Source organism: Maylandia zebra, linkage group LG2 (assembly GCF_041146795.1).
Source record: "Maylandia zebra isolate NMK-2024a linkage group LG2, Mzebra_GT3a, whole genome shotgun sequence".
NCBI classification, from domain to species: domain Eukaryota; kingdom Metazoa; phylum Chordata; class Actinopteri; order Cichliformes; family Cichlidae; genus Maylandia; species Maylandia zebra.
In genome coordinates this window covers 51,365-73,840 of record NC_135168.1, presented here as the reverse complement: position 1 = coordinate 73,840, position 22,476 = coordinate 51,365, and the positions used below count along the sequence as shown (strand labels likewise).

Here is a 22,476-nt window from a genome sequence, read left to right as displayed (position 1 = left end):
AAATCACGACTAAAAACCCACTTATCCAATCTTGCCTTTCCCTCTAGTTAACACTTCACTTATGATTTTATATCATGCACTTTTATGCTCATTTAATTCCTTGTTTGTTCTGTATCTGCTGCTTTCCTATGTATCAGTGACAGCTACCTGCTTGCATACCTACTTACTTTGGTCCTATTTCTATTATCCTCCTCCTATTCTCTCTGTTACTCATTAAGCACCTTGGCATACCCTTGGTTTTTAAGTGTGCTTTATAAATAATGTCAGTGCGCCCCAGGGCAGCTGTGGCTACAATGTAGCTTACCATCACCAGTGTGTGAATGACTGAATGTAGTGTAAAGAGCTTTGGGGTCCTTAGGGACTGAGTAAAGTGCTATACAAATGCAGGCCATTTATCATTATTATTATTTTTCATTCCCGTGGGAGCAGTAAGCATGGACATAGCTTTTGTTAAACAGATTTGAACCAGTGTAATATGTCGTGATGTTGTAGGACAAGGTTGTTATTGCTGTCTTTATATATAAAATCAAACAGAGACCAGCCATCATCTTCAAATCAGTGTGTGAGCAAAACGCTTCCAGTACGCAGCTGTGGGAACTGAGCAGCTGATGCACGGAGACATTCCAGGTCACAGGCAGACCAGAGACAGTGAAGTGTCAGAGATCACGAACTCTTTCAGAGCTGTTTGATAGGTCATTCCTAAGGCTCGGGGAAACGAGGAGTCACACTCCCCATGACATAACAACAGGGATAAGCACGATGGTTTCAAGCTTCCAGCTGAATTATTATTTTTTTTATTGTAAATGGAAACCACGACGGTACATAGGAGAATGTGATCCAATCAACAGAACGGTTGTAACATGAGTTAATCAGCAGTAGTGTTCATCTCCAGACCAACTAACCTGCAGACAAAGTATTGAATGTACATATTTATTGATGCGGTGGTGTTTTTCTTCATTTAGTATAGAAATGAAGCGAGAGACAAGCCCGGTTGAACACATGAGCTAGCCCATATTCTGGCGGTTCCCATAACCTCTGCGGTGAGTGTCTTTCCAGTCATCCCAGTTTCTGGCCTTTAGCAGAGATTCGTCGTCATCGTTTTCAACCTTCTTCTCTTTTTCTTCTTCGTCCGTCTCGCTCGGATCCCCGTGATCCTCCGCAGTGGGCTTCCTGGGTACACCCTGGTCAGGCAGGACGCCGCGTTTCTTGTGCTGCTCATACCAGTCATCAACTGTCATGGTAGGAAGACTGGGATAACCGGCCCCGAACACCTTAGCCTGTGTGCAAAGTGAACACATGGATTTAAAGACATCGATCCACGTTCAAGCAAATCGGAACAAAGTGACTCAGATTTTTTAAACAATAACTGATCTGATATGAGCTTGTTAAATGAAGACATTCAAAAATGTACCTTCAGTTTTATGTTTTTGAGTGGCGTGATGTTCAAGTACAAAGAGCAGAGTGACATTTGTTACGTTTTTGATCCCTCATCAGATTTCAAGTACAGCACTTGCTGAAAACTTCAGCTAATCAGCGTTTCCAGCTATTCAGTTGAGCTCTGTTAAAAATTGTAACCCAACCAATGTTTCATCCGCTTCCAGTGTAAATGTCAGTGTTCAGAGGCACTGAGCTCTGGGACTAGCAGCTACATTTATGACAATAATTCTTATTTTTAAGCAGACTGAAATTAAATTTCCAGTATTTGGTTGAATGTTTTCGGTTCAGTCTGCTGACACTGTGATGAGTCAGTGGATCCACATATCACAGCCGACTTCAGATATTAACACTTTTATGCTTTTCGTGGTCGATTCCAGATTTCTGTTTTTTTTAACTGCAGCTGTAAAAAAACATAACTTTCTATAGAAAACCATGTCATTTAATCGTCTAATGCAGGGGTGGCCAACCAGTCAGAGACCAAGAGCCACTTTTTTTTTTTTTACTGTTCTCTCTCTCTCTCTCACACACACACACACACACACACACACACACACACACACACACACACACACACACACACACACACACACACACACACACTCTCAGTTCAACCAAGTCCACAAACAAAAATACTTTATAATGCATGTTGTTTAGTGGGACTTCTGGCATTCCTTGCCTTGAACAATCCTCTTTAAATCTGGCTTGTATTCCGTTGTTGTCACTCGAAGCAATTCTTTCACATGTGTGTCAGTCAGAACAGATCGATGCTTTGATTTCACATGTTTTAGGGTAGAAAACACAGACTCGCAGACGTATGTTGACCCAAACATTGACAGTATCTTAAGCGCAGCCCGTTTGACATTGGGGTATTTTTCCATTGGCACACTTTTCCAGAACTCAATGGTCCCTTCCCTTAAAGCAGGTTTCAATTGGTCCTCTTCACAAAGATCGATCATCTCCAACTCAGCCGCAGCTTCATCTGTGACTAGCGGGACTTTCAAACAGCCGGTCTCTGCATTAAATGGGTCGACGAGGAACGTAATCTGTGGCCTTTTCAATTGTAGATCATGGAACCGGGTCACGAAGCTTTCGTGCAAGTTTTCAATCAGCGTTGCATATCTGGCTCTTTGCTTACTCAGGGCAGCACTGGCGACTTGCCCGCTGGCTTTTAGCAGAGTGGGAAAATGCATTAAATCTCCCTTTTGAATATGTCTTGAACAGCTTCAGTTTGTTGACAAACGCAAACACACTTTGCACCAGGTCAGGCAGCATTTTTAACTTACCCTGCAGGGTCAGGTTCAGTCTGTCCAAGTGACACAGCATGTCGACCAAAAAGGCCAGATCCATAATCCACTTGAGGTCCGAGAGCTCGGGATAGTCCTTGTCCTTCTTTTCCATAAACAGTTTCACGGCATCCAAAAGCTCAAAGAAGCGAGAGAGTACCTGGCCTTTTGACAGCCACCTCACAGTGCAGTGCAGCGGCAGGTCACCTGGAAGCCCTTGGTCCAGCTCAGCGATGAGATTCCTGAATTGCCTGTGGTTAAGCGCATGTGTGCGGATATAGTTGACGATTTCCATCACAGGCTTCGTGACGTTATCTAAATTCAATGATTTAGACACGAGTTGCTCCATGTGGATGATGCAGTGGAAATTCCAAAAGTCAGGAATAGTTTGGTCAGCTTTGCACAGCCCCACAAGCCCGTTCACAGATCCCATCATGGCTGGTGCTCCATCCGTGGCTATTGCAGTTCATTTCGTTATGGGCAGATTTGCTTTTTCTAATGCAGCCATCATGGTTTCTTTCACATCTATGCCACGGGTTCTGTCTTTTAATGGCACAATATCCAGGAGCTCTTCTTTGATCACACAATCGTTTGAAACAGACCGTGCAAATATTGCCCACTGAGGCTTGTCTTGTATATCACAACTCTCATCCAATGCGACACTAAAATACTCACATGCTTGAAGGTCAGAGTGCAACTGTGTTTCAATAGCCGTGTTAATGTCCGATATTCTGTGTTCAACAGTGTGGCGGGACAGTTGGACGTCTGATACCATGCGTTTTAATTTGTCGTTTTCAGGAGACAAGATTTCAACAACATCACTGAGGCATTTTTTAACGAACTCCCCTTCATCGTATGGCTTTTTAACCCGTGCAATGTTCCAAGCCAGCTGATAGGATGCGAGCGTTATGGTCTCTGACCGCTTCGTAAAGTTTTGGAAAAACTGTATCTGCTTTTCTGCCTGACTTTTCAAAGTGGCCGACTCGTGCTTGCGAAGTTCAGTCCCTTTTGGAAATTCCTGGTCGATGTTAGCATGGAGTGAGCTGAAGTGGCGCTGAAGATTTGAAGCTTTGAAATGCGCTAATGACGTCTGACATATAAGGCAGAATGGCTTGCCATTGCGTTCAACAAAAAAATATAAACTCTCCCACTCTGTTAAAAACGTCCTGTGTTCATCTTCATATTTTCTTTTTGCTGTGCATTTTTTTCCTGCCATTTTAAGGGCGAACTTGCTCCTACTGGGAAACTTTGCGGTATTTTCATCTCACACACATGCGCATTTGATGAAAATACCGTATTGAACTCAAGCGAAGCGAACGCGCACATTTTAAAACAACAACATAAAAAAAATCAAAACACAAACTTTGATATGAACGTAAGAGCCGCATGAAACCAGGCAAAGAGCCGCATGCGGCTCGAGAGCCGCGGGTTGGCCACCCCTGGTCTAATGCGTCATGACTCTGTGTAGTGTGAGTGGCCATAAAGGAGGGTTTTTATCAGTAGGAAACACTGAAACGTTCTGCTTGTTTGTGGTGATCAGCACCACAGGAATGATAAATAACCTGTGAGACTCATTGCGACACTGAGTCGGTGTAGTACATGCACACATTTCTGTTTGATGTAATGTTCAACACTGAACTGTAACAAGTTTGTATTCAGCCTCATCTTTATAGATTGACTTCCACTGGGGAGAACAGGTGAGGTTTAAGGCCTGGACAAGTTTGAGACCTTTTTGTCCTCCGCAGTGAAAAAATGGCTCAAAAATAAAAACGGGATCATTTCAGCTCCTAATTTTACACATTCTGCACTCAGCTTTGCAGCGTCACTGAAATGCAGCCAGGTGCTGCTCATTTTGCATTTTCACTTGATCCCGTCACCGTTTAAATCCATCTCCCCGTCTCTCTGTCCACCTGGCCTGCACCACTACACCTGCTGTCTTCACAATGCCCCCCTTCCTTCTTTCACTAATGGTATGATCCCAGTCTCTGCGTGTAATTGGCTGCATGGTGTGTCCATCAAAATAAAGAGCATCCATGCCTGCATGGATCCTCAGCAGGGCTGAAGATTCAGTCCCACATACTGACAGACCTGTGACATAACTGCGCCGTGAGTTTGACACGCCTGATCCAAACAGAAGGCATAATTCAAACTTTTACAGTAAAGCTTCAGATGCTACATAAAACAGACAGATGAACTGTTATCGTAGTTTGATACCATGTTTAAATTCGGTAGCTTGCTGAATGCTGGTGGCAGCCGTCCCACCTTGTTGCTGTGATTCCTCCACAGAGCAGGCTGAGGTCTACCAGCCTGTCTCCAAGGATTTGTAACATTAGTGAAATGAAACACAGCGGCCTCGCGTATCGCGGGAGTTACGTTCTAAAAATAACCTGCGATAAGTGAAATCCGCGAAGTAGCCAACTTTATCTTTTACAATTACTATAGATGCTTTAAGGCTGTAAAGCCCTCACTACACACTTTATACTCGTTTCTCAGACAGGCAGGAACATTTTCACACTTTTCTCTCGTTTAAGCTCTGAAAGTTCAAAATCAGTCCAGCATTACAGAATGAAACCAAAGGAACCCGCAGGTGACGACGTTTCATCGACACTGTTGTTTGTTGGGGAGAAAACTTACAAACATACAGTCCAGCACTTCAGAGTCACGCTGCTAGTGATCGAAGATTTATGTAAATGTGACAAGCTGAACATAGCCAATCAGGACGCAGGACACAATACGCCGTTTCAAAAAGAAAAAGAAATTTCACACACACAAAAAAAAAAAATCTGTGAAACAGTGAGACCGCCACAGGTGAAGCGCGTTATAGCGAGGGAGCACTGCATCATATTAATAAAACTGCATGAACATAACGTTCCACAGGCCAATGAAAAATGACCATTCTGAACTCTTGGTTATTTCTTATTGCTCATCAATAATGTTGTCAGTGCAGCAATGAAACATGAACAGGGGGCAGATGGACTGAGACGTGTCACAGTGGATTACAGTCACATGGAGTCGGGAACTGATAAGAATTCAGTGATCCCATTATCAGTATTACTTATTGATTCTCACGGCGTTCTCACGAACACCATCACTAAGCAGCATATCAAAGACATTTGTGCCAATTCATTACATGTTGTGAGGTCAAATGTTTGTGCATGTTGGAGCTTTGCTTTGATCCGTGTTGGGTCATTACTGGGAAAAAGAACCGTATCACGCTGACACTGTTACAACAGTATGAGACATGGACTGGCCTCCCCAGACCCTGAACATCACTGAAGCTGTGTGACGCATCATCCTCACAGATGACTAACGAGCAGACCACTTTAGCAAATTACAATAAAGGCTGATTAAGAGAGTCCAGGCTGCACGTGCAACCTTGTGACTGCATGCACCTTAATCAGTCGTACAACAACAAACCAGCTCACCTGCACAGCATCCTTGGTGAGGATGAAGGGTTTCATGGGGGGCCTGGGTGGGTGAGTGGGTTGCTTGGGAGCATTCTCCTTAAACATATCCATCTTTTTGAGTATCTCCACCTCTTGGTCAATGCTCTCTATGTCCTCCAAACACACAGCGACCCATCTTCGGACATTCAGGAGGTAAAAATCTCTGGTGACTTCATCATCAGCTTGTCCGCTCTCCACAGCTCTCCGAACATCAGACAGTTTGGCCTCAAGCTCCTTCTTCTGACGGTACCGCTCAATTTTAGCTTGTCTCTGTGCTGCCATAGCAACCAGGTTGGTCGGGCCGGGGAAAGACTGAAACAAAAAGCACACGTCACCGATTCATTATTGACACATCCTCCAAATCACACACAGGTGAACTCTGTTATTTAGAAGCTTTCATGTAAACAACTAAAGAAAGCATCACTTTCTGGTTGTGTGACTTAAATCTGTGGAGCTTGGTGACATGTTCCCATCGGACACTTTTCTGTGACTGACTTATGTGACATAAATAAACCCAGACTTACAGCCTTCATTAACAGTGCAGTTAACAGAAAGAACCTGTTGTTATATGAACACTGCAGCTTGTTCAAAGTAAAGGTGTTCAATGTGCTGTGTTAGTTCATTCAGAAACAAAGGCACAGGTGATTAGGGATGTACCAGTGATTTAGATCAAAGACCAACAACACAGTTTATGGCTGATCCAATCAGTTCAATTGTTGTTTACTTCACAACTCATTGGTCGCTAACATGAAGTGAACAGCAGCTCGAGGATTTCACTCCAACAGCTTTTCTTTAATGTCAATTTTGTAGACAAACTAAAAACAAAGAAACATTTCTCCTCTCTCACCATAGTGTTCAGTGTGGCTTGAAATGCAAATAGAACTTGTAAACGTCAAAAATGTGTGAAAATATAAATATATTTACAGAACAATCTGGTCCGTCTGGTTTCCACCTGGAGACAGTCTTTACACTTTGAAATACACTACAGGTCAAAAGTTTGAAAACACCACAATTTTGCAGTTTTCTATTGAGAATGATGCAGTTTGATGTCTCATTGCACTCTGAAATTAAACCATGGTACAAATAAGCACCTGGAGTTAAAAAAGCAATCATGGAATCAGTTTATAGACCAAAATATATCCTAAACCTCTGACTCTTCAAAGTAGCCACCTGACCCAGTGTTCAGCTGGAGTACCCGGAGAGAACCCACACAAACCAGGGGAGAACATGCAAACTCCACACAGAGAGGAGAGAACTCCTCAGAAGAAAACTGGCTTTGGTTGGCACAATCATAGACTGAAGCACACTTTGTCCTGTGGAGATCAGTCCTCTGAAAGCTACCAATGAAGGATGTTCCCGGATTCACACAAAGTAACGACGCATAAAAATCACTGAAACTTAATCACTGATATACAATCAGCTGCAGTGGTGCTTAAATTGAACGAGGCTGTAATTATTTGATTAAAAATGCTTTTGCATTTCGAAATTGGGATGATGTGATCTAACTGATACACTGAGCGGGACTTTTTTCTAAACCCACTCCGGTGGGTCATTATGCAAATGTAAGGTTGAAACCTGCAGTCAGCTGAGACTGAAGACGTCACCTGGATGATGACGAAACGTTTCTCCCACTGAAAACGTCCAGATGAACAGAATCCCAGCACAAAAATAATAAACGCTTAATAATCAATTATTTATCCCAGAGTGTACTTTCAATTCTACACGAAAACCCACTGAGGATACAGGAAACGCTCATGACAAGAACGGATGTTAGTGAGAAACAAACCCACCCATCTGCTGCTGACCAGTTCTGACCACGACCAAGCTGAGTGGGTAGTGTTTATGAACACAGCCGGAGGGTTAGCTCATTTGCTATTTACTTGCTCTTAGTTAGGTACTTACATTAGCTTTAGCGTTTCCATCTTCTGACCCTCCGTCAGGCCGTGCTTTTTCACCCGTGGAGTCTGGCAGTTTAAACGGTGACACCTTATACTCGTCACATCTCCTTAAAAAATCCATAAAGTAAGCGCGGGCCGTCTGGACTATTTCCAACCGTTTGTCCCGGGTGGTCTGCTTCATGGTCAGAGCTCCTAACAAAGCGGGCAGCAGCAGGTACTTCAGGTCTGCCGTGGCGATCTCCTCGAGCTCTTCGTTGCGACTAAACAAGTCGAGCTGAGCGACCATCCGGGAGGCTTCCTCTAACATTTGAACCCCGCGCTTAACTTTCACCTGAATACTGTTTGAGCCAAGAGGCTCGTTTGTGCTGTCGACCTCCTCGAATATTTTCCAACCACGATCTAACAACTCTGATAATTTAAGCGGTTCTGCGTCCACATTTAATGGCTGTCTAACACTGTTGCTGTTCTCCGATTCCGCCATCTTGCAATATTTTCCGGGTTCGTTCTTCTTCTTCTGTTTTTAGTGTAGTTCAGTATTACCGCCTCCTGCAGGCAAACGTTAAAATAACACGTAAGACTTACGAAATAAAAATATACTACAGTCTCTCTATAGTCGCTCATAATCTGACCCGAAGGGTGAAAAAAGCTTTTATAAAATAATATTAACTCCATAATATTAATTAATTATTAATGTTTTTTGTATTTTGTCTGTCCTGTTCAGCACTGTAGCAATTACTGTGTAAAGGCCAAGAAACAAGATTTATTTCCCCAACTGGACCTTTTGTTATACTTTGTCCACTTAACTGTCATAGCTGATTAGATTTTTATTAAGACTTTTTATTATTTATTTTAACTAAAAATTACAGAACTGGAAATGGTAAATAATAAATGTTGAATGTTACTGAGCAGCATACAGTACTAATAATGTATGATATGGTTAGAGGGAGCAGCCAACCGAGATAGTGTTCATAAGGTTTCTCTGTGTAGGCGCCTTATTGATATAACTATGAAAATATTAAAGTGTCACACTGACATCTGTTTTCTGAAGCGATATGTGGAATTATACAGTAAAAATACCAGAAATCATGTGTTACGTTTGACTGCAGCAGAAATGTGCCTCTTAATCCATGTCTGAGAAACTAAACCAGTAACACTTTCAGACTGACTCAGGTAGTTTCAGTAAAGTCTGATGACCACACACACACACGCACACACACACAAAGTGTCTATGACACACACTGATCCTCAGTTACGACACTTTAATATCAGCAACAGTCAGCTCTGATCAAATATTCCCTCTTTGTTGAACTTGATAACACACATTTAAAACACCACACACAAAATGCAACCTTCTCCCAGTCCTCATGTACACACACATGAAGACACATGCGTCCCATCATGCTCTGCAGATAAGGCCCATTTGGAAAGAAGTATGAACAGTTAGCTTGACAACAAAGTACAAACATATTTTCATCAATCTGACATTTTCCATTTAAAAACAAAAGGGCCGTGATCACAATAATAAGACACCAATGATTACTGATTATGGGATTTTACTGAGCCATGTAATGAAAGTAACTTTTGTTTCTACAGATCATATTTTACATGTGAGGGCCGTGATGCCGACAACAGGTTTAGTTTGTTAACCCCAAACACAGGAAGCGTTTCTGTTCCAGAAACAGAGCTAACTTTAACAGTTACTCCGGCAAATAAATCAAATATCACATTTAAATTTAAATGTGGGTTTAAAATCAAAACTATGCTCTCTGTTGACTGTTTGCCTAACTGCAACACAAGTGTACAAACTCAGTAAAAACCAAGCAGAGTATTACTAAAGGAGGGAAGCATTTGTACATAAAAAAGAAACGTGTAAGTGCACCAACAGATCCATATATGTCTCAACTGATGTTTGAACAAAACCTTTTTAGTACAAATAGCACACAGAGTACTGCTGCTGGATCCTAAGAGTCACAGCAACAACAGACTAATGTCTGCTGAGGTCTCAGCAACAAGAACTAAACAGTCCTGACTCATGTCTGCACTTTAAGACAAAAACACAGTCTGCAGGTTAGAAATGAATCACAAATCAAACAATTTGGCCCAAGTTCAGACCAAGAAGACACCTTTTGGTACACGACTGTTCATGTTGCACAGCAGCGATCAGAGCTCTGTTGTTGTAAAGGAACCACTTGTGATATTGTAAAAGGCACCGTATGTATATGATGTACTGACTTTATTAAACAGATCAGAGGACAATCATGGCTTGGCAAACAGTTTTTCATCAAAGATGCTGTGGACAGCACCCTGCAGCACGTCTGTCCTCCGACTTATACTTGCTCTGACTCTGGAGGAGCTGATCAGCACTAACTCATCAGGAAGCTGCAACAGAGACGAGACAACTTTCAGTCCATACGACACAAAGCACCATCTGAGCCGGTCGCAGTCGATTAAACAGGAGAATCCAACATTAACATGTTCACACCTGTATGGATATCCATGGTACTTGGCTCTGAAGATCGACAGCAACCAACTGAAGAACAGCATAACTAGACCGATACCTGCAACACACATAACTGACACGCAGGGTTCTGCGATTATACCTCCTTATGCATGATGCAGACAAGTAAACAAACTCAGGGACGATGATTTACTGACTGGTTTAGAGAAGGTTGGGTTAGACAAAGTTATTATCTGGAAACTGTGGAGTGTTTGTGTTTTCTATATTCGTACACAGATGCTCTGAGGTCAGAAGAACTTGGATCATACACAGGAATGCACGTACAACTGAGATGTTCTTGTTGCTCTCTGTTGGAAAATGATCTTAGACAACCCGAAGACACAATCTGTGTGTGTGTGTGTGTGTGTGTGTGTGTGTACACGTACTCTTTCTCTTTCCAATATCCATGTCTGAAGTAGCAGCTTCACACAGTAGAACTATTCCCATGGTAACAGCCGCATCTGACAGCTGGGTCAAGGGTTGAACGAGTTCATAGCATCCATCTACTCACAGCCAAGCTTTTACCTTATTACCACCATTCACCCCAGAAATAAACACAAACAAGGCTACGAGAACCAAGACTCTGCCAGGAAATGGAGCAGGAACAAAGGCCTGAGCCACTGGGACAGGGCCCAGCTGTTCTCTGTGTACCTCCAGGGGAAAAATGTAATCAATTTAAAAAATATACTCAGATATGAATCACCACTAACATTTAATGGAATCATTGTGCTGCATCTTGGCTTCCTGCAGCTGACACAGCACTGCTGCACACAGAGCTCATCCCTGAAAAAGCTTCTGCACACAGTGGCCCAAAACGACCAAGTGAAGAAAGTCTGCTGGAAATTCTTGCAAATTTATGCAAAATTAAAAACCCAAAACTATCACATGTACAAAAATATTTATTTGGCATGAAAGTCGAAGTTAAGCAGCGTGTCCTGTTTCTGCTGCTTTACTATGTGACTGAGGCCCAGCTGTGGTAAAGGCACACACTCTGACATGCACCAAGTCCAAGCAGTGGTCTGTAGACAGTAGTGAGGCTTAGCTCTGGGTGAGTGTACAGAAACATTTCTACAGCACTGAAGGTCTTAATGAGCGACGTTTTCTCCATCATCAGTAAATGGAAGAACCTGGAACCACAAGGACTCTTCCTACAGCTGGCTGCCCGGCCAAGCTGACTGATCGGGACAGAAGGGTCTTAGTAGCGACACCCCTGGGTGAAAGGCACAGGACAACCTGTCAGGAGTTGGACCAAAGCCACCAGAAAGACTCTCAGACCAGGAACATAGTTCTCTGATTAAACAGAGCCTGAAGTCCTGGCCTGAATCCCAAAGGTCATGTCTGGAGGAAAACGGGCACCGCCTGGACGGTGCCATCCCTACAATGGAGCCTGGTGGTGGCAGCATCACAGTGTGGGGATAAACTTTAGCAACAGAAACTGGGAGACAGTCAGGGTCGAGGAAAGATGCATCTACAGACACGATGATGATAGCCAACTCCAGAGCGCTCTGGACCTCCGACTGGGGTAGGCTGAGCTTCCAATAGGACAAGGAGTGGGTTCAGGACCACTCTGTAAAATACTCTCGAGCAGCAGAGCAGGAGCCCAGATCTGAACGTGGCTGAATCCCTCCGGACAGATTTGAAAATGGCTGTAAACCAACACTTTTAATAAAATCGAATGGTGCTTGAGAAGAAAGAGCTGCTAGCAAACTTTCACTTTTTCCTGTGTGTAAACTTTTGAGGCAAAAAGTGTCTGTATTGGATTTTGGAATAACACAGGTGGTGTTTACAGTTTGATGTGCTAATTCAGAATAATGTCGCACATCAAACTGAGAAACATGAGAAAGCTACAAAGGTGCTTCGTGTCACAGCTACACTGTGGGCCGTGAAGTTATTTCAACAGTGGAGACAGGTGTGCTGATCACAGCCTGTGATTCTGTCAAACATGCATAAGTTAGACAACTAAGAGACATGGCTGAAATCCCCTGTGTCCCACCAAAGGGAGGCCCCGGGGCAGACCCAGGACATGCCCGAGATCTGGCCTGGGAACACCTCAGTGTGGCCCTGGAGAAGCTGCAGGAGGTGGCTGTGAGAGGGAGGTCTTGGACTGACAGCTTAGGCTGCTGCCTGCGTGACCCGGCCCCGCACAAGTGGCAGAAAACAGAATTTTTTAAAAATGGCCCAATATGTTAAAAAGGAGATCATGTGTTTGGTGCAGAGGGAAGCCGTTGTTATCCATGGAAGGTTGTTGAGCTGACAGAGTGTGTGTGTTTAGTGGACACGGCCACACAAGTGTTCATCTGCAGAAAGCTGAAGGATACTGAAGAGGAGGACGATGTGCGTCTCTGCCACGAACTGTGCCTGACTGCTGCCGTGGATGTAACTCTGAAAACACACAGTCACATCTTAGACTGGTCAAAAGATTACATGCAGTAAATGTGGCCATGAGTGTCAGGGTGACCAGCGCACACCTTTATTAACCCATCACTGCGTGCTCTCTAACAAATATGAGTTTATTTGGGATTTTCTCCACACAGGATCACAACTTTTAATCTTTTAAGACGGATTCGTTTCTCGTTAGTGATCATTATTCACTACAACTTTATACTTCCTTTATTTATTTCTACTGACTAGTCTATATGTGTGAGGCCATGTGTGGAATAAAGAAAATCCAAAATAAATTCAGCGCGAGTCATTAAAGACGTGTCGTCCAATCATTCAGCACGGTAACCTGCATGACATTCATGGTCATGATGATGTCATCTCCTGACCACTTCAGTCAGCTCACAGCGACACACGTCAGTTAAGTGCGTTGTTAAATAGTTGTAGTAACTCTGTTGGAGCCAACATGTTATATTAGTGACATGAGTGAAGTGTATGTGTGTCTTACAACTTGTCCTGTGCTGGGGTTTTTGTGAGCATAAGGTGGTCCTCTGATGTGGTTCCACATCTGGCCTGAGGTCATGACCAGGACAAAGCACTGAAACACAAATAAGATGCGTAAAACACAAAGACGTAGGAGCTGTTGGGTGTTTTACGTGAACAAAAACATCTCATTTGACTGTAAGAGGTTCACTTGTTCACACATTTTATCACAAAAAAAACAAAAAGGAAACAGCTCTCCGGTTGTTTCCACCGTCTCCAGATTATTCCAGGCAAGTGTTTCCAAAATCTATGGAGAAAGAGTTTGTTTTATGATCATTATATATCAAACGTACAGAATTAAACTGACAGTTGGTCCTTCCCAGCTCAGCCGATGTACTGCACCAGTTACACTGAATCACATGCATGTATAGTACTGTGCAAAAGTCTTGAGCGCCGCCATTTCTTTATCTTTTGCTAACAAAACCAGAATATTGAATATTGAAATGGAATTGTAAACACAAAGTCATGCAGTATATAGTACAGTTACATATTCTAACGAGTCTGAAAGCCAATATTTGGTATGACCACCTTTACTTTTAAACACAGTGCGATCTCTTTGTGCGATCTCTTTGTGCGATCTCTTTGTGCGATCTCTTTGTGCGATCTCTTTGAGCGATCTCTTTGAGCGATCTCTTTGAGCGATCTCTTTGAGCGATCTCTTTGAGCGATCTCTTTGTGCGATCTCTTTGAGCGATCTCTTTGAGCGATCTCTTTGAGCGATCTCTTTGTGCGATCTCTTTGTGCGATCTCTTTGAGCGATCTCTTTGAGCGATCTCTTTGAGCGATCTCTTTGAGCGATCTCTTTTGTGATCTCTTTGTGCGATCTCTTTGTGCGATCTCTTTGAGCGATCTCTTTGAGCGATCTCTTTGAGCGATCTCTTTGAGCGATCTCTTTGAGCGATCTCTTTGTGCGATCTCTTTTGTGATCTCTTTGTGCGATCTCTTTGTGCGATCTCTTTGAGCGATCTCTTTGAGCGATCTCTTTGAGCGATCTCTTTGTGCGATCTCTTTGTGCGATCTCTTTGAGCGATCTCTTTGAGCGATCTCTTTGAGCGATCTCTTTGAGCGATCTCTTTGAGCGATCTCTTTGTGCGATCTCTTTGTGCGATCTCTTTGAGCGATCTCTTTTGTGATCTCTTTGAGCGATCTCTTTGTGCGATCTCTTTGAGCGATCTCTTTGAGCGATCTCTTTGAGCGATCTCTTTGAGTGATCTCTTTGAGCGATCTCTTTGAGTGATCTCTTTGAGCGATCTCTTTGAGTGATCTTCAGGACACATCAAGCCCTTCTTCGCACATTAGCTGCATTTTGTTCAGTTCTCTGTCATGAAAATCATCTGTCACAATTTTAATGATACCCAGTGCCTGGAAATTATTTTGCCCTTTTTATTGAAAAACTAGAGACTGTGTTTGCTTAATGTCAGACTTTTTACTCACATGCTGCTCCTAAATACGTTTGTATTACAGGTCTGTGTTTAGTCACACGTGTCAGTGAAGCACACTGTGTTAAACAACTGCTTGAATTACTCGAATGGTTGAAGCTCCGTCTCTTTCTTTAACATTTCTAGGCTCTTTAGATTGTTGTGACTTGCATGTTTGTATTTCTTGTTGGACCTGAAACACTACATGTATAAACCTGCACCGTGGAGGCCTGGAGGGTCGAGTTTGTGCTGTCGCTGGCTGCAACAGTGAGTTTTATGTTAAAACTCACGGTCCATGTTCACACTGCAGAGGCACACAATCAGCTGTCAGAGCAGAACACGACATGCAACCAACACTACTGAATGAAATCACAGTCTCTCTTTTCCCACCTAAAACTAAGCAGTTCACAGTTACAGGCACCACATGCACATCCCTCCACAAACAGGTTTCTTATTGAAACACAGTCATGTCCTCCCCACATCGTGCTGATTGGATTCCTGTTCGTGCGTCACTAAGAAACACGTTTGTGACTTGACTGGCATGTAGAGCGTCTGCATGTGATTGGGAAGAGAACGATGATTTTATTGGATAAAATAGTGCTGATCGCTCCGCTCGCGGCGCCCGGACAGACAAGGAAAAATCTGTTTCTGACTCCGGCTTCTTGTTGCAGTGTCACCCAACTCAAACAGGCTCTCCTTCACACCAAAAGGAAGCGGTGTCATGTGATTGTGGTGGGGCAAAATTCCTCCACCCACTGTAAAATACAATGACAGCTTGGCCACTGTATTTAACACGTCACCTTCCACAAACCGGTGCCTGCTCCTATGTCATTGTAATGAATGTATACTTTTACAATATTATTTTGTTCTACGAAATTAGAAAAAGATGCTGACATATCCAAGCGTTTGGCTAATAGCTCTTTGGGAGTCATCTTTTGGGGGAAATGTATTATTGCAACAGGCTGGTAGCAGCAAAGTGCCGGGATTATTGGATCATTCGTCTGTGTAGACACAACAAAGGTTAATCTTTTGAGCTAGATGCCTTTTTTTTATACATAAGCCAGTGTTAAGTCCTCTGAAAACTGTCAGGTACAAGTACTGAACCAAAAACGATTGAAAAAGCAGCCAGTGTCTAAAGAAACCCTGAAACAAAAGACAGCTCGGAGAACTGAAAGTCTGGCTTTATGGAAGCAAAACAAAGTCAAGACTTCTGCACACTAATGTAGAATACAGTTCTTACAGTAACTGGAGGAAAGCGCCCACAGGAGAGCTACACCTGCTACAGCAGATCTACTTTGTTTCTGTCTCGTTTGTGGTGTGACTTGTATTGAGCCACAGATAATGTGCACACCCATGTATACCATCACATTTCACAACACTATAAGGCTATCTGACGTGCATTTGGACATGGTGTGGAGATGGACGACAGAAGATTTTGATCTTTTTTTTCTGAACTTGGATCACCAGAGAAAAAGCAAATAAGCATTTCAGCATGTGTGTGTATATGATGGTAGTTTTTACCAGTGCGGAGAAGGCCCAGACATTTGTGTTGAAGAGAAACTCTAAATTGTGTCTTCGTAGATATGCAAGTCCACCAATCACAGCCAGAAGGAATCCCAGCAGGAGAGGCCCTGCATAGTTGGGAGGACGAATGACACGGATCTGAAACACACAAACATGAGAGTAGACTCCAGAGGCTCTCACCATGCCCGTATTTGAATGTGTTTGTTTGCCTTAATTAGAAGTCTGAATTCATTTTATTGCAAACATCTTCACTGATCTCATTGAAACGTTTGACACTTACTTGTACATCAGTTCTGTCTGCCACCCATCTAGCCAGCTGCTCAGCCGCGAAGCCTCGGACCTGGAGCTCATATGTATCAGGCCTTCGAGGTTTTCCTTTGGATGGGAAATGGAGGAATGTTGGGGCAGAATTCATATTCAGCTGAAAATACAGAGAGAATCAGAAGATTAGATACGTGTAGTGATGGGATTTAACAAGTTAGACTCCTTTTGGATGTCTGATTAAATGTAATCAAATATGTTCTAATATTTATCATCTTTTACTACAGACAAAGGTACAGGGCGAACATGCAAACACAACAGGGAAACAGCCCAGGGGTTGAACACTGCACACATTTTTAGGTCAACTAAATTTGTTTAAACAAATGTATTGTACAAAACGAAAGTATGATAATATTAAAATAACTGAAGCAGTCTGCGATCTAACCACTCATTTTATTCATGATTTTATGAAGAAAAAACATGTTTTCATTAAACCAAATGAGTGCCAGCATTAAATTATTATAAAATTACAAAGTTTCTCTGAGATTGCTTCATTATATATACACAAGTTGGCCTGACTGAGATGTTTTTAAATGCATGAAAACAGAATAAAATGTCTCACCATCTGAAACACATCTGATCCTTCATCAAAGTCGACTGACGCAAAAAAGACTTTATTGGTAAAGGCAGAAGAAAAACGCCAGGAGTTAGCCAGCACCTGGAACTCCTCATCAGCTTGCCTGAAAAGGAAACATGTTTTAAAGTCACAAATGCAAGCTGGAATAAAAGCAGTGCATGTTCTTCCTGTTGCTACTTGTTACCTGCACACTCCACATTGTCTCTGCGGCTGCAGTGCTGTAAACATGATGACCACTGAGTAGTTTCTAGGGGGAGCCTTGACAAAACGACGAAACTTATCTCCATTCATTTTGATGACTGATCGTTTGGAGGCCCACTCCATCATCTGCGTCACCTTCTCTGACAGCAGAGTCTACACACACACAAAGACACCAACACAACTGCTAAAGCTCCAGTAGCAAAAACAAACGTCTTTCTATTGTCTATGCATTTTATTTTCGTTCAGTTAAACGCGCCATTTAGGCGTTAGAATAAAGGTAATTAATGTTTAATTCATTTCCGGTTTAATAACGCCCAGTCAAGTTTACAACCAGTAATTGGGTTAGTCGGAGCTAACAACTGTGATCAAACTAATGCTGTCTGATGAAATTAGCATGTTATTTAAGCTACTGCTGTAACTGCTAAAACTACTTTAGATAATGAGTAACTGAGCTCTTTCTAGCAGCTGTTAGCTTAAGCTAGCTACCAAGAATGATGCGGAAACAGACGACGTGCAACTTTGACGAAGTTGGAAAAACTCCCTCCAAAGTTTAACAACTTCCTTGGCTACACACCACTGAAGACATCACCTCTTTCTTCTTCTGCGCCTCCGCGGGTTCATAGAAGAAGACCGCGAGAAGAAGCAGCGAAGTCAAAACTTTTCCTAACATTCTGCTGCACTATCCGCACTACTACCAAACACACGCGCGCGCGCTCGCGAACACGCGATAATATCCTGTCAGCTTTCCATTGGTCACATCTCAGCCAATCACACAGAGAGCAGTCCTTCCTTCTGGTTTCTCTCTTCTTCGTTTCAAAAACCGATTTGAAACAAGCTGCTCATTGCCGCCACCTACAGCTGTGCTGCAGAGCCAGGTACCTGGAGTAAGGATACCTCAAAACAGCATTCCTACGTACGAATTTCTCCGTACTTCTGATGTAATCCACTGACGAGTTTAGTGTGCTGTGACCTAATCAATAATAGTGAATAGGAAATATTCTGCAAACGTTCGCTAGCTAGCCGACTTTGTAGACGTGACGCAATGCGTGTACAAAAGTTAGGATACGGTTGCCTTTGGTAAAGACTGCAGTTCGTGGGACAATCCACAACCTTCCCCACAACTTCAGTTTCACCGCTCGGCTTAACTCTATCACCGGTGCGGATACTCACGACACCGCGTCCCGTTTTCCTGTCACCGCCACAGTTTTCGGCAGCGGTACCAACTGTCGCAGCTCCCGGAAAGTTAAGCCTATTTTTTTTTTTTTAATATTAAACTTTATTAAGAAACAGTATACAGAACATGTATACAATCAGAACAAAATTAACATATGCCAGGGGGTGTAATACAAAGAATTACAAACATTCAAATAATTTGTAATTACTACAAATAGTAATAGTTTTCATAGCCTTTTTGTTAAGTGATCCACTAATCAATTTTATGTAACATAAAACATCATTATAGTAATGTTTAAAATTAGGTTTTTTGTTACTGTATTTGCATTTGTGAAAATAAAATTTAGCTAAGATAACTAACAAGTTTATTATAAAGTAAACATCTTCTTTTTTTTGCCTTCGAAAGAAACAAAATACAACATTTTCCCGTTTCACAGTAAAGTCTTTATAGAGATGTCCAGCAATGAATCTACTGAAGTCTTTCCAAAATGTTCTAGCGTATGAACAGATCCAGAAGAGGTGCTGCACAGTCTCAGGATGGCTTCCACAAAATCCACAGCTCACATTTATGTCCCTTTTGAACTTCGTCATGTAATGATTAGCAGGATAAAATTTATGCAGCATTTTAAATGGGACTTCCTTCACTTTATTCGTTACCAGATACTTGTTAGGAATTGTCCATACTCTTTTCCAGTTAATGTCACTGACAAAGAAATTCCAATAAGAGACCACATGTGGGATAGTTAGAGATTCTGTCTGGAACAAAGCACGAATATTCTTATTACTTTTACTGTGGTTTGTTAGACAGATTCTTCCTATGTGTGAATCTAAAGGGTTGGGGAGAGAAACAGATGATATGCAAGGTTGAATACCTTTAAAAAGCATTATAATACCCGTAGGTATTGCATCAAATAATATGGCATATTCTTTGGGTGTGGCTGGAAATGTATAGGTGTTTAAGAATTCTGAATAGGACATGAGCTGCCCATTAGGATTAAACAGCTGATTCACTAAAACAATCCGTTTCTCAACCCACCTAGAAAAAAATAATGATTTATTTTTATACACTATGTTCCTATTATTCCAAATTGGACACGTATGGGGTGTAAAGTTGTGTTTATATATAAGGGACCAAGCTAATAGAACTTGTTTGTGAAACATCGAAAGGTTTTCTGGAAGCTTATCTATATTATAATCACAACCTAAGATAAAACTTAGACCACCAAACTTAGAGAAAATGTAGTGAGGAATAAAATTCCAAATGGATACCAGATTTTTAAGAAAATGTTTCGCCCAATTAATCTTAAATGTATTGTTTAGAGTAGTAAAATCCAAAACATTGAGACCACCGTGCTCATAGTCATTCATCAATACACTTTTTCTGATGTAATGTGTCCGGTTTTTCCAGAGCAAGTTGAAGAGCATTCGGTCGATATCCTTACAAGTTTTGCCGTCCACATGCAGAGAAATTGCTGCATAAGTCAGTCGAGACAGACCTTCTGCTTTTGAGAGCAATACCCTTCCTCTTAAACTTAAATCTCTCTGCAACCATTGATTTAATTTGGTTTGAGATTTTTTAATAATTGGGGGAAAATTTAGTAAAATTCTGTCTTTTGGATCTTTGCAGATAATCAGACCTAAATATGTTGCTTCATTTTTAACTGTTATATTACAAATACTCTGAACATTACACTCTTTGACAGGTAATAACTGACATTTATTTAAGTTTAGGACCGATCCAGACCCTTTTGAGAAATCCTCTATTACACATAAAGCAATTGGCACTTGGCTGGCAAGTTAAGCCTAACAACATGATTATTAGAGGTTCATGCGTCATAAACTATAGTGTCACACAACTCTGAGTATTATGCAAACAATTTTCAGCATTTAACCAATTATTTTCTCGTTTTATTTTTGTGTTTTATTGCGGCAGCAGTAAAGATGTCTGTTACCTACACTCTGACCAACAATTAGTTGACATTAAACTGCCGTAATCAATCGTTTTTACTCAAGGTGAAACTACATGTTTAATTTCTATTAACATAGAATCTTAAATTATGCATTAAATAAATCAAGTTTACAATAGTACGCTTTATTCAAAATCATTAGTAAAATAATTCTATAAAACTTAAACATAATTTTTATCAGTACTTAAAATAATAAACTGTCTTTTCTTGTACTTTAATTGTACTGTTTGTATTTGTTACTATTGTATTAAAATACTCTTAAACCAACGATTCAAAACTAAAAGAAAATAGAGTGACAGTATATCCAGAGAGGATCCACCGTGGCACGCAAACAAACCCCACAAAGCGAGGCTTCGTTAAACATTTAAAACATTTGTGCCACAATTGTATCGATTCTTCGAAACAACGTCTCCACAGTGACACCTGCTCGCCAATTTGGCTATTGCCACATGTCGATAATGCTATTCTGCGAAAAAATGTGGCAGACAACAAAGCTACTTATAATACCAGACTGTCAGTAATGGTGATCTGCACATCTGTTGGCTAAATCCTTGTACAAACAATGCAAGAAAAAGATTGAGACTGTTAAAGACAGCAGGCTTTGATTGTCATAAACTGTGCTTCAACAAACTGATCCCTCTGTCTACATCCGTGCTGCTGAGCAACCGCTGAACCACGAAGAAGCTCCTTTATCCTCCTGTGGATGTTTTATCTTGTAACACCGGCAGGATGTTAGAGTGAGGATGTGATGCAGCGAATAACATTTTTTGTTGAAAGTAGACAACATTTTTTACGAATGTGTGTATAAGAAATAGAAAGAGGTGGTATCAAAAATATAATTCAGTAATTACAAATGATTCTGCTTCATAAAAATGGAATCCTGGCACCTCGCAATGTCTCAAAGCAGCAGGTACGTCCCAGCTGGGGTGAAGCACACCAAAACCTTGTTCAGTCGTAGCCATGTGATCTGGATGTTTTAAACCACGCTTCTGACCAGTGTTTCGAAGCAACCACGCTTCAGAAGCAGTGTCGAAACGTCTGTTCCCATCCCTAACATTCTCCACAAACGTTAGAAACATGGAACAGTGGTGAACCTTCACAGGAGTGGCGGGCAGACCAAAATTATCCAAGAGAAGACTAATCCAAGAGGTCACCCCAGAACAACATGTAAAGAACTGCAGGCCTCAGTTAAGGTCAAAGTTAAGGTCAGAGTTCATGGGTGGAAATGGCCCGCATAAAGGTTTTCTCGGTTTTGCCAGAACACATCTTGATGATCCCCAAGAATGACAAATGCACAACGTTTGTCCAGAAGTATAATCAGATATGGGGCAAGCACAGAAGCAGCCAGGATCAGGTCAGCTGACAATCTGCTTAGATTCTTTATGTTCTCTATGTCTTTTTATTCAGATGTGGAAACAAGTGTTACGAATGCTTTGAGGGAAATCATGTATATTTAAGCTTTCTGAAGGTTAAAAACTGCCCTGTGTGTGCTTGTTTATGTGAGTTCTTCAATCCTTTAATCTCTGCAGTGGAGGTTCGGGTTATATTGATAACAACATCAGCACAACTACCAGTCACAGTAGCTGCTTTTATCAGATATACAGCAGGTTCAAAAGTACCAGAGACCATTAACATCATTTCCTGCATGATGTAAAATAACAAGCATCTGTTCTAATGTTATTGGTGTAAAAGAGGAATGTGGGAGCTGCAGGCTAGTTTATCAAATCCGCAAACAATATCAATATGGTGACTACAAAGGCACGAGGTGGTGAACAATTAAAAATGCAAGTCTCGTTAAGTCTTTTAGGGCTT

The 22,476-nt window shown here is 41.8% G+C and overlaps 2 protein-coding genes across 4 annotated transcripts; both read right to left on the bottom strand.

The window, feature by feature from the left end:
* Positions 1–778: 778 nt before the first annotated feature.
* On the bottom strand, positions 779–8,578 carry LOC101465606 (immunoglobulin (CD79A) binding protein 1). The gene is made up of 3 exons (XM_004566617.4): positions 8,069–8,578; positions 6,146–6,478; positions 779–1,277 (listed from the first exon to the last, which is right to left on the bottom strand). The coding sequence occupies exons 1-3, from the start codon at positions 8,543–8,545 to the stop codon at positions 1,005–1,007; spliced, it is 1,083 nt and encodes a 360-aa protein (XP_004566674.3). The 5' UTR covers positions 8,546–8,578; the 3' UTR covers positions 779–1,004.
* Positions 8,579–9,308: 730 nt separating this feature from the next.
* Positions 9,309–18,609, bottom strand: LOC101465907 (dolichyl-diphosphooligosaccharide--protein glycosyltransferase subunit MAGT1). 3 transcript variants are annotated; one of them, XM_012923409.5, is made up of 10 exons: positions 18,099–18,609; positions 17,508–17,677; positions 17,309–17,426; positions 16,706–16,846; positions 16,423–16,563; positions 13,449–13,538; positions 12,880–12,943; positions 10,948–11,022; positions 10,547–10,637; positions 9,309–10,443 (listed from the first exon to the last, which is right to left on the bottom strand). In XM_012923409.5, exons 1-10 carry the CDS (start codon positions 18,192–18,194, stop codon positions 10,428–10,430), a joined length of 1,002 nt encoding a protein of 333 aa, XP_012778863.1. In that variant the 5' UTR covers positions 18,195–18,609; the 3' UTR covers positions 9,309–10,427. The 3 variants fall into 3 exon arrangements, with proteins under 3 accessions (XP_012778863.1, XP_004566675.1, XP_076744078.1); XM_004566618.6 differs by having other exon boundaries at positions 18,114–18,433; XM_076887963.1 differs by lacking the exon at positions 18,099–18,609 and adding an exon at positions 18,011–18,030.
* Positions 18,610–22,476: the final 3,867 nt, after the last annotated feature.